This window comes from Sinocyclocheilus grahami, unplaced genomic scaffold (genome assembly GCF_001515645.1).
Source record: "Sinocyclocheilus grahami isolate Dianchi unplaced genomic scaffold, SAMN03320097.WGS_v1.1 scaffold240.1, whole genome shotgun sequence".
Classification (NCBI taxonomy): Eukaryota; Metazoa; Chordata; class Actinopteri; order Cypriniformes; family Cyprinidae; genus Sinocyclocheilus; species Sinocyclocheilus grahami.
This window is the reverse complement of record NW_015505419.1, coordinates 633,976-646,576: the sequence shown is the minus strand read 5'-3', so window position 1 is coordinate 646,576 and position 12,601 is coordinate 633,976. Positions and strand designations below refer to the sequence as shown.

Genomic DNA, 12,601 nt, shown 5'->3' with positions numbered 1-12,601 from the left:
GAGAGAGAGAGAGAGAGCGAGAGCGAGAGCGAGAGCGAGAGTGATAGAGAGAGAGAGAGAGGGGTCACATCACAGTGGAGTCAGCTGTCTTAACCGTGGCTTGTGTACTGCAAACACATACCAGCTTCATCACTGTGTCTGTCACGCGACTCTGTTCCCCTTTCGGGCTCTGTCTTTACATTTATTTTGAAAGATGAAGCTCGCAATTATGGTAAGGGGCGCTACATTTCCGACGAGTGCTTGCGGTGTTCGGCCAATCACAATGCACTGGGTCAGCTGGCCAATCAGAGCAGACTGCGCTTGTCGGAAGGAGGGACTTTGTAGAAAACTAAGCGTTTGAGAGAGGCGGGGCATAGAGGACCTACAATAATGTACAGTATTTGAAAAATAATGTGTTTTTTGAACATTAAAGCATGTCAACATATTCTGTTACACCAAATACACTAAATAATGATCTTTAAAAAAAGCATCATATGACCCCTTTAATGCACGCGCTAACATGAACTATCAATGAAGAGATGTATTTTTATTAACTAACATTAACAGAGATTCATAAATACTGTAGCAAATGTATTGCTCATTAGCATTGCATTGACTAATGTTAAATAAAGAAGTTTATTGAAAAATTGTTACCGCATAAAATGCGGTTAATTATTTGAAATTAAAGATTGTCGTAAAATTATTATTTGCTTTTGTAGATTATCATGTTTTGCTGCTCAAAGTATAATGGTATGATACATTCCCTAATGAAAAATCAACACTAAAATGTATTTGAAATACATTTATTTCATGTTAAGTATACTACAAATACATTTACATATTTACAGCGGGTAAAATAAGTATTGAACGCGTCACCATTTTTCTCAGTAAATGTATTTCTAAAGATGCTGTTGACATGAAATTTTCACCAGATGTTGATAACATCCCAAGTAATCCATACATACAAAGAAAACAATACAAATAAGTTCAGAAATTAAGGTATGTGTAATAAAATGGAATGACCCAGAGAAAAAGTATTGAGCTACTGAAATGTATTTAATACTTCATACAAAATCCTTTGTTGGTAATGACAGCTTCAAGACGCCTCCTGTAGGAGAAACTAGTCGCATGTATTGCTCAGGTGTGATTTTGGCCCATTCTTCCACAGAGTCTTCAAATCTTGAAGGTTCCGTGGGCTTCTTCTATAAATTCTGATCTTTAGTTCTTATTTTCTATTGGATTCAAGTCAGGTGATTGGCTGGGCTATTCTAGCAGCTTTATTTTCTTTCTCTGAAACCAATTGAGAGGTTCCTTGTCTGTGTTTGGGATCATTGTCTTGCTGAATTGTCCACCCTTGTTTCATCTTCATCATCCTGGTACTGTAGGTGTTGGGACTGAACCAGCTAATATTAATTTCCACTGACTAGGGGCAGGATTGCTTTCTAATTTTTGATAGATTTCAGCTGGTGTCTTAGCTTTCCCTTATCCCTTTCTTCATGTGTTCAGTACTTTTTCTCTGTGTCATTCAATTTTATTATGCATAACTTAATTTCTGAATTTTTTTTTTTTGTATGTATGGATTACTTTGGTTGTTACCGACATCTGGTGAAAATGTAATGTCAACAGCACCTTTATAAATATATTTTCTGAGAAAAATGGTGACGCGATCAATACTTATTTTACCCACTGTATGTACTTAATAAAATACCTTGCAATTGTTTTTTAGTATACCTAACTGTCACTATTTACAGGGTGTGTGCCTATTTCTTCTTCCCTTTCTTCTCTCTCCGTCTGTCACTCTCTCTATAATTCACTATGGCTGACACACAGACTCATGATTCATCTCTTCTTTTCTGACCATCGAACATTTGGTTTTCACATGATTTGGTACAATATAATGATTCTCCTTCGTTCATGGTTGGTATTTTAAGCATTTGTTGAATGCAGAAGTTGAGCTGTAACTAAGGGGGTTTTCAAACTGCTCTAAGGTCATGTACACACTGCAAAGATTTGCGAGGTACAAGTGAATTTCAATAAGCTATCATTATCAGATGTAAAGAATAATGAGTCATTCTTACTACAGCCTGAAATATGGCTGTAACCCTAAGGATATTTTTACATCTTGCAACTGTAGACATGAAACATGGATATCAAACAAATCGTAATGCCATTTGTTATGAAACCATTGTCAACTGAGGCCGTTGTTCGTGTTGTGTTTATGCTCATGCTGATTCCATTGCATTAACTAGCTGTTCAGTTTAGTTCTGCACACACTACATGAATTTAATAACATTTCAGTTGCTCACACCTTAGTTTGATGATGATAAGATAAAAATTCTGTTATCATTTACTCACACTCATGTCATTCCCAACCTTTCTTTGTGGAACATAAATGCAAGTAACCAAACAGTTTACATTGACAGTTTAGAATGACGTGAGGATGAGTAAATAATGACAGAATTTGCATTTGTGGGTGAACTCCCCTCAACACTAAAACACTAAAATGTATTTGAAATACATTTATTTCATGTTAAGTATACTACAAATACATTTACATATTTACAGATAAGTATTGTCTCAGTAAATGTATTTCTAAAGATGCTGTTGACATGAAATTTTCACCAGATGTTGATAACATCCCAAGTAATCCATACATACAAAGAAAACAATACAAATAAGTTCAGAAATTAAGGTATGTGTAATAAAATGGAATGACCCAGAGAAAAAGTATTGAGCTACTGAAATGTATTTAATACTTCATACAAAATCCTTTGTTGGTAATGACAGCTTCAAGACGCCTCCTGTAGGAGAAACTAGTCGCATGTATTGCTCAGGTGTGATTTTGGCCCATTCTTCCACAGAGTCTTCAAATCTTGAAGGTTCCGTGGGCTTCTTCTATAAATTCTGATCTTTAGTTCTTATTTTCTATTGGATTCAAGTCAGGTGATTGGCTGGGCTATTCTAGCAGCTTTATTTTCTTTCTCTGAAACCAATTGAGAGGTTCCTTGTCTGTGTTTGGGATCATTGTCTTGCTGAATTGTCCACCCTTGTTTCATCTTCATCATCCTGGTACTGTAGGGGTTGGGACTGAACCAGCTAATATTAATTTCCACTGACTAGGGGCAGGATTGCTTTCTAATTTTTGATAGATTTCAGCTGGTGTCTTAGCTTTCCCTTATCCCTTTCTTCATGTGTTCAGTACTTTTTCTCTGTGTCATTCAATTTTATTATGCATAACTTAATTTCTGAATTTTTTTTTTTTGTATGTATGGATTACTTTGGTTGTTACCGACATCTGGTGAAAATGTAATGTCAACAGCACCTTTATAAATATATTTTCTGAGAAAAATGGTGACGCGATCAATACTTATTTTACCCACTGTATGTACTTAATAAAATACCTTGCAATTGTTTTTTAGTATACCTAACTGGTATACTTAAAGTCTGCTCAATTGGAACAACAAATTTTGTACTTAATGCACTTTAATGGTGCTGAAGTCCAACTATAGATATACTGAAGTATATTTGATTGTGCTAAAGTGGAACTACTGCAAGTATACGTTACGTAAAGACAGATATTATTCACAGATCGTACAATCCTCCTTAATAGTGACATTATCATTATCATTGTGCACAAGTCTCGAGTGATACGTCAGTAAATATGGTAATAGATTTGAACAATACCTAGTATGAAATAAATTAGTATTTTTAATATATTACTTTTTTACTAGGGTTAAATCAAGCCATAAACAGGAAGTTCCAGGGTGCTGAAAATTTGCGTGTGTGTGTGTGTGTGTGTGTGTGTGTGTGTGTGTATACAAACCAGCAAGTTGCTTTTGACATTAGTCATGGCAACCACATGAGCCACTGGCAGCTTATTAATATTGTGTCTTTCTGTTTAGACATTTGGATGCTTTGCACTGACAGAGCTGAGCCATGGCAGCAACACGAGAGCTATGAGGACAACAGCCAGATATGACCCCAGCACTCAGGTACTCTAGTATACTCTACATGTCCTCTACTAACACAAGTCTGAACACATTGCAATCATATCACGAGATTATACAAACATGGCCTTTCAAATCATAAAGAGACATGAACTGTTGATTCATTAATCTAGGTTAATAAATAAACACAAAAATAAAGTTAAAACTAAATGTTAACATTCACATAGAGTAATAAATACTATTGTTCATTGTTGATTCATGATAGCTGAAGTATTAGCAACCATACTAAATATTTCATATATGTTATCTGAATAATTCAAATCACAGTCTGTCAATGACTCGCTTATAGGTAAATCCTCCTTGTACCACACATAGCCATCTGTCATTATAAAAGCTTTCTTATTATGGTTTTTACTATTCCTTCCTTCTGTTGAATTATTTTAGATGGTCCCTGCTAATTTATGTTGTTTTGAAATCCGCAGGAGTTTGTGATGAACTCTCCAGACTTTGAAGCAGCCAAGTTCTGGGTGGGGAACTTGGGAAAGACGGCCACTCATTCAGTCGTATTTGCACAGCTCTACACCCCTGATGGGCAATGCCACGGCCTTCACTCTTTTATAGTCCAAGTATGTGTGAAAATACGTTTTTTCAGTTCATTTGCTTGTCTTGTTAGAGCAGCTGTGAATAATTCCGTTTTAATGTAATTACATTTCTAGGTCAGAGATCCAAAGACCTTGCTGGCAATGCCAGGAGTGATGGTCGGGGATATGGGAAAGAAACTGGGTCAGAACGGACTGGATAACGGGTGAGTTTACTGCTAGACTGTGGACTGCCGAGCTGTTGTGATTACAGTATTTGGTCATTAGATGGCGATAAAAGAAAACCATAAAAGAATATATCGCTCTGATATCTGTCTCACTTCATCTCCGTAATATATCTTTCTGTTCATATAAATGAAAATGCTAGTCTTCATACTTTTCATTGTAATCACTTAACAAAAACATTTTTTGTAACGTCTAAAATAAATTCATGATTTTTTTTTTTGTCAGTTTTGCCGTATTCCACAATGTGAGGATACCTCGGGAAAACTTGCTAAACAAAACAGGAGATGTTACGCCTGACGGACGCTACGTTTCACCTTTTAAAGTAAGCAATATTATTTCACTGCCTAATAAACATTACATATACTGCCTGTTTTTATTGCATTTACACTGTGAAAATAATCTGTTTACAAAAAAGGTTATATACATACACATTAATAATAGCAATAGAACTGCATTTATTAATCTTTGTTAATGTTAATTTTCTATATTTGTGACCCTGGACCACAAAACCAGTCATAGGTCGCCGGGGTATTTTTGTAGCAATAGCCATAAATACATTGTATGGGTCAAAATTACCGATTTTTCTTTTATGCCAAAAATCATTAGGATATTAAGTAAAGATCATGTTCCATGAAGATATTTTGTAAATTTCCTACTGTAAATATATCAAACCTTAATTTTTGATTAGTAACATGCATTGCTAAGAACTTCATTTGGACAACTTTAAAGGTGATTTTCGCAATATTTTGATTTTTTTGCACCCTCAGATTCCAGATTTTCAAATAGTTGTACCTCGGCCAAATATTGTCCTGTCCTAACAATCATCAATGGAAAGCTTATGTATTCAGCTTTCAGATGATGTATAAATCTCAATTTTAAAAAGCTGACCATTATGACTGGTTTTGTGGTCCAGGGTCACATTTATTAATAAATTTTCAACATTAATGCACTAAAATGAATTAACAATGAACAGTAGTATATTTATAAATTTACATGAACCTAAATTAATTTAAAAAAGGATTGTTTGTTGTTAGTTCATGATACCTAATGCATTAGTTATGTTAATGTTTAGAACCTAATTGTAACACCTTTCAATTTTGTTTTTAAATATAGGATATGTGCAAAGCAACAGTATTTTCTTTGTTATTATGAACATAGTTAAAGTCCCCCTGTAGTCAAATATTTTATCCCTTAAAACTTATCTTTGATAATCAAAATGACATATTTAAATGTTTTTTCTTGTGAAAATAATTTTCTCATGCCTTAAAATAGCTTGAATGTAACTCTACACCCTTGTCTCATTTACTATACGCTGATCTATGAATATGCAAATTAGCCCAGCCTCCACTCACTCACAGCAGCCAGCGCCTCCAGATCCACTGAACTGTAGTAAACGCAAAACAATGGCATACACGGATAATGACTGATAAAACTATGTTTTTACTAGCGGACAACTACAGTGAATACTGTAATATTCGTTAACGTTACTTACTTGACGATGTTGTGTCCTCAAAATGCCTTGAAGACTCGAATACAGCCGTTTATGATTCTTAATTCGTGCCCGCGAGCATACATACGCGTGTGAAGTGCAGACGCCGATGCGGGAGAGGTGCATCTGACTCCAGGCTACTTTTACACTGTTGCCACGGGTTATAATGCAAGTTAACAGTTCTAAATTCACATTAAACCACGGCCTCATGGGTTTTTTGGTCTAATTTATTTTATTTTCTTGACGTGATTGGTTATTGGTTTGTGACGTAGCAAACCTAGGGCTGTTTCAAACCACATTTCTGGGAGTGCCATTGGGAAACTACACTTTTAAGGAGAAAATACTCAGCAATGGTGTTGATTAATGGATTGGCACATGGTTTGTCTAAAAGCATATTAAAAACACCACATAGACAAATAAACAACATAAAAAACTTGATTTTCACTACAGGGGGACTTTAAAAATAGAGCTATTTTGGTGTGTATCTGTGTGGACATCTTGCAACGCTTTACTCCCTCTGCAGTAAGAGAAAGCAGTGGTGCAGCAGCTGTGCTGTGCTATGCAACATGTACGAGAAGGAATCCCTATGCTTTCATTTCAAACAAACAGGGAGTTTTCAATCACAGGGAAAGCCAGGACATCAGCCAATATTACTGACAGAGAGACATAAAGGGGTTCAGAAGCGAGAAGTTGAAGATGAATCAATGAGATATAATTTGCCCTCCTTTTTCCTCACATCTCTTTTTTGTCTTTGTCTCATGTCTTCTCTGCCATGTGTTTTCAATTACTTTATCATGCTTCTTTCCATCCTGTCTTTTTCTAACCATAAACCTTTATAGGACCCCAATAAGCGGTTTGGGGCATCTTTAGGGGCTCTGTCAGGAGGCAGGGTGGGCATTACAAGGATGGCACTGGTCAATCTGAAGCTTTCGGTGACTGTGGCTGTGCGATTCTCCGCCACACGCAGACAGTTCGGACCCAAAGAGGACGAGGAGATTCCAGTGCTGGAATATCAGCTACAGGTACAGAATACTGACACTCTCCAGTGGAAACATTTCATGACCGAAGAAAACAGTCTTTCGCTACATCAGGAAGACTCTAGATAAATCTTCCTTTTCTTCCTTAATTTACTTTAAGAAATGAAAAACTTCAACAAAAAAAATTTGGAACATTTAATTTAAATAAAATGTAATTGAAAAATAATTACATTTAAAATAATAGAATAATTAAAAATCTGTACTTTTTGTTTTGTTCAGTACTTTCTTGTGTAAATACACTGCAAGTGCATATTTATTTAGTAATTTATTAGACGTTTTTTTCCAAAGCGACTTACAAATGAGGACAACAGAAGCAATCAATTGTAGTATTAAAACAACTAAAAACAGATCCAAAACTAAAAGAAACTTTATAAATACTACCTATACACATTTGAAAAATAAAGAGATTAAATAAAAATGACAAATGTATGCAACATATTTCAAAACTTAAAATTTAAATGAAAAACAAAAAAATAAAGCTAAAACCAATTCAAAATATTAAAGAACAAAAGGTATAAGAGTATAATAATGATTCTAACACTAAGCCAAACACCAAAAAAACAACTACATATGTGTATGTGCAACCACACACACATACAGATATACTGTATATGTACATACACATTTATAAGTTCAATATATATATATTATTTCATTTCCATTTAGTTTGTTGAAGTATTAAAATAACTCAACTTAATAAAAGACCTAAACAGACATAATAAATTCAGACGTAATGTAACTAAAATTAAAATAAATAACAAATACAAATAATATAAATCAAATGACAGTAGTTTATCAGTAATCCTAAAAAATAACACTACCAAACTTACATGCTAAAAAACAACAACTTACTTACACATAGTAAGAAATTGTTATAAAAACTGAAACAGAAGCGAAACAAATAATAGGAAAGAGGAGAAATAAAAAGCCATACTTATCCTTTGCCGGTGTCCCTGCACGGTAGAGTCGAGGGTCTTTACACTCTTCGGTCTTCACACGAGGAGGCCTTCACGCGACGGCTGCCACGACCGCTGTCGCGGTAAACTAAGCTTTTTTATACCCGTCTAACAAAATAACTAAATTAATTCAGCTGGACACACTTTCCTTATTTTCACACTTTTCTTATCTTCACAAACAGCATAAATGGACCATTATACACAAAAATATGTAGCTTCTTATACATTAAGAAGGGGATCATTATATTTGGTAGTCCTTGACAATGAAAAGTTAGAAAAGCCATTATTTAACACACTAAAACTTAAGACAATGTTCAGAGTCGGGCCACTAATGGCATCACACACATCCGCTGAAAATGATACGTTAGAGTCTCACAATGCATAAACAGTCCTAAAAGAGCCTCAAAACAAATGCCGAATATTTTGGGAAACCAAAACTAATCCATCAGAGCACACAAAGAACATACAGAGATCCGGAGTATAATAAGGCATGACAAATTAAAAATATAAAAATTAAAATATAAAAAAAACTATAGTATCAGCATATACTGTACATAAGGTGCAACCAAAATAATAATAAAAAAGATGTTATGCTACATGGCCAAAAGTGTAACATTTAACATTGCATGGAACATTTAATAGGCCATTTTTTGGAGAGATACAAAAATGAAAAATATTGTAACAACTTTTGATGTACAGTAAGTGAACTTACATTAATGCTAGCCAAAGGCAGTAACAAAGCTACTTCAGAAACAAACAAAAAAAAATGCTGCATTAATTGCGTTAATTATTTTTAACATGTTAAACAGCAGTTATTAATAAATTTAAGAAATTAACACATTAATTTTTTTCCCAGATCTATTTTAAAGATATTTAAGATTAGAGTTCAAAGCTAGATTAGCATTAAAATTAGATTGTTATGACACCATTAAAGTATTTGCATCCGTTAATATTTCTGGCAATTAATTGCATAGCAAATTAGTATTGTTTTTTTCTCTTATCCATTTAACCATATAAAAACTGTAAGTATAGTGTTGCATTGTGTTGATTCTATCACTTTTTTAAGCTCTAATACAGAATTAAATCTGCACAAACCCAAACTTCAATCATTTTCTTTTGTAGCACTGGTATTTTCCCTCAAAAAAAGTTCTTCAGTTCTAGTTCATTCTAGACTTCATTCTAGTTCAGTTCTGTTATTTAGCTATAGTGAAATTTTAGTTTTGTTTAATAGAGTCATTATTCATTTACGCTCAGAGGAAACAAAATAAACAAAATGAGCCTTATGTCATTTTCATATCACACTTTCATGGTTTTGGTTTTGTGTAATCCACGATGTTTGTGTGTACAGTGTTTGCAGTTATTAATAAATTTAAGAAATTAACACATTAATTTTTTTCCCAGATCTATTTTAAAGATATTTAAGATTAGAGTTCAAAGCTAGATTAGCATTAAAATTAGATTGTTATGACACCATTAAAGTATTTGCATCCGTTAATATTTCTGGCAATTAATTGCATAGCAAATTAGTATTGTTTTTTTCTCTTATCCATTTAACCATATAAAAACTGTAAGTATAGTGTTGCATTTATGTGTTGATTCTATCACTTTTTTAAGCTCTAATACAGAATTAAATCTGCACAAACCCAAACTTCAATCATTTTCTTTTGTAGCACTGGTATTTTCCCTCAAAAAAAGTTCTTCAGTTCTAGTTCATTCTAGACTTCATTCTAGTTCAGTTCTGTTATTTAGCTATAGTGAAATTTTTTTTATAAACGTGGCTCAAAAGTTTGGGGTCACTGTGGGTGTGTTATTTGTGTTTTATGAGAGTCTAGTCCAGCCAAAAACAAGCAGTCAGTTAAAGGTCATATGATATAATGAGTAGAGCTTGGACACTGTCCAGTAAGCGTCTCCACCTTGAGACGTGAGATTGAGTTTAACTAGAGCACTTTGGTGACATGAACTAGAATAGAGAATGTGATCGAGCAGGTTATGGTATGGGACTGATTAAATTATCTTAAAGCCTTCGGTGAGGGCAAGAGAGAAATTAATAAAACAGACCTTCTTCACACATAATACTGACCCAGCAACCACCAAACACAGAGAATCACTGTCTAGCAACCAGACACAAACACAAGCACATTGCTAAGCTTTTTTCATTACATTTTTCCCCTTTCTATAAACATCCCAATTAGTGTCTCGTCTGTGTGTCATGACTGTCATTGTGCTGTCATGACCTGGCTTGTGATTATGTGGGTCAAACTGTCTTCGTTTGCTCCTTGACTCCATAAACAGTCTCGGTAGATATATATGTTTGAGTTTGTGTCCTTGGATTCACTTTTCCTGTAACTTATCTCGCTCTCTCTCTCTGTAGGTGTATTATTGTCGCTCATTGGCAATTGCATATATTGAGCACACAGTGCTGCAGCGTTTCCATGATCTGATTCAGGATGAACAGACTCCAGCTGCTCTCAGATCAGTGCTGGGGCGTCTCTGTGCTCTCTATGGCCTGTGGACCCTCACCAACCACATGGCCATCCTGTATCAAGGTAAACCACTGTTCTCTGCAATGGTTTCTTTGTTTTTCCTTTCATGTTTGTTGGTACTGGCTGTGTGACACAAATGACGTGTTCAGGCTTGAATAGACTGCACAACTTTAAAAACTAGATTTTTTGCCCTTATTTACAGTCTGGACAATTTGACACAATTCAGAGCCAGTCTGCAGATTTGAGTTGACGTGTTTCATAGAAAATCGCGTAGTGTATGATGGGCACAGACTCCAATTTTTTAGCTTCAGACTGTGATTAAATCCAGTCGGAGGATATCAAACATTGATATTTAGAACACATATTGTTTTCACTTTTGTCACACGTCCCCTAGCAACAAGGCATGTGTTTCTGTGCAAGATTGTGTTCAAAACGTCTTGAAAGTCTGATAGTGTGTTTAGTGTATGATGTCCACTTTTTCCTCTGTAACTATTTGCAAAGTTTGTAGTGCATGTTAAACATCACTTAGTGTATTCTAGCCTTATGGCCACGTTCACACAGCAACAGAATACGGTTGTCAGTCCTGTATTTGAGTCCTTAATACGGTTACGTTCACACACAGTACAGTTATTTATGGGCGTGACAACCGCATTCTGTAACCATACTCACACCCTTAAATATTCAGGACTCAGAACCGGAACACATGCGCTGTGTGAACGGAACAGGACTGGACTACTAATGGTCTGTCACGTCATACAGCACGAGAGAGCCGCTCTGCCACACAAACACGCGTCTACTGTGTGTTACGTGTTTTCGGTAACTTACAGTGATGGAGAAATGAGCTGCGTGTCATCTGAATGTTTTAGATCCGTCAGTTTTCCACCAGAGCCGCTCCCGTCAGTTTTGTGTTCTGCGCGTGATTCAAATGCTCCGCTCTCCACCCAAATTTAAAGGGGTCATATGATGCAATTTCAAGTTTTCCTTTCTCTTTGGAGTGTTACAAGGTGCAAAGACTAAAGTCTCAAACCAAAGAGATATTCTTTATAAAAGTTAAGACTTGTCCACGCCCTCCTAAAACGACTCGTTCTAACACGCCCCCACATGTCTACGTCACTGTGTGGGAAGATTTGCATAACACCGCCCAAATGTTCACACAAAGAACAGTGGTTAAGTTATATTTACAACACTCTTCCAGAACAGTTCAACCCAAATATTCAGATGTGTGCAGTGCATTTTATGGAGGACAAGGACTGTTTCCTGGGAGAGTAGCCTACAATGCCGTCTGTGCACAAAGGCTGTTTCTATAAAGTGGGGCAATTCTAACTTTGCAAGGACACTCTGGCGCTTCTGACTCACAGCCTGTAAGTATGTTTTCATATTTAAAGAATTTGCCACTGATGATTCAAACGTGAGTTTTGAGCAGTGTAGAGTAGCGCTTGTTGTTTGTCGTTTCTCCGATCACAAATGCAGACATGGTTTTATGTTTACGCGGCGTGATACGCAACGAGTGAAAAGACAGTATAAGTCTTTATAATCGGTAATTATGTCCCCACTGGATGCAACAAATGCCTAATTTATAATGGGTTTTATTGGTTTGGTCTCGTCGCTCCGGCCGGGACACGCCATCACAGTATGGTAAGGGGCGTAACATTTCTGTCACACGCTTGAGGTAGTCGGCCAATCACAACGCACTGGATAGCTGGCCAATCAGAGCACACCTCGCTTTTCAGACCGATGAGCTTTGTAAAAATCGGCGCGTTTCAGAAAGGTGGGGCATAGAGGAGAAACAATAAAGTACTCTATGTGGAAAATAATGTGTTTTTTGAACCTTAACGCATAAACACATTGGATTACACCAAATACACAAAATAATGTTCTTTTTAGCA

At 35.6% G+C, this 12,601-nt stretch overlaps 1 protein-coding gene across 1 annotated transcript in view; it reads left to right on the top strand.

Annotated features, from left to right (window-relative positions):
* acox3 (acyl-CoA oxidase 3, pristanoyl) overlaps positions 1-12,601 on the top strand; it is a 21,631-nt gene that overhangs the window by 3,203 nt on the left and 5,827 nt on the right. Inside the window, exons 4-9 of the mRNA XM_016289105.1 lie at positions 3,882-3,971; positions 4,409-4,552; positions 4,643-4,731; positions 4,976-5,072; positions 7,079-7,261; positions 10,604-10,778. Of these exons, the coding sequence (XP_016144591.1) occupies positions 3,882-3,971; positions 4,409-4,552; positions 4,643-4,731; positions 4,976-5,072; positions 7,079-7,261; positions 10,604-10,778 (778 nt within the window). The remainder of the gene's footprint in view (positions 1-3,881; positions 3,972-4,408; positions 4,553-4,642; positions 4,732-4,975; positions 5,073-7,078; positions 7,262-10,603; positions 10,779-12,601) is intronic.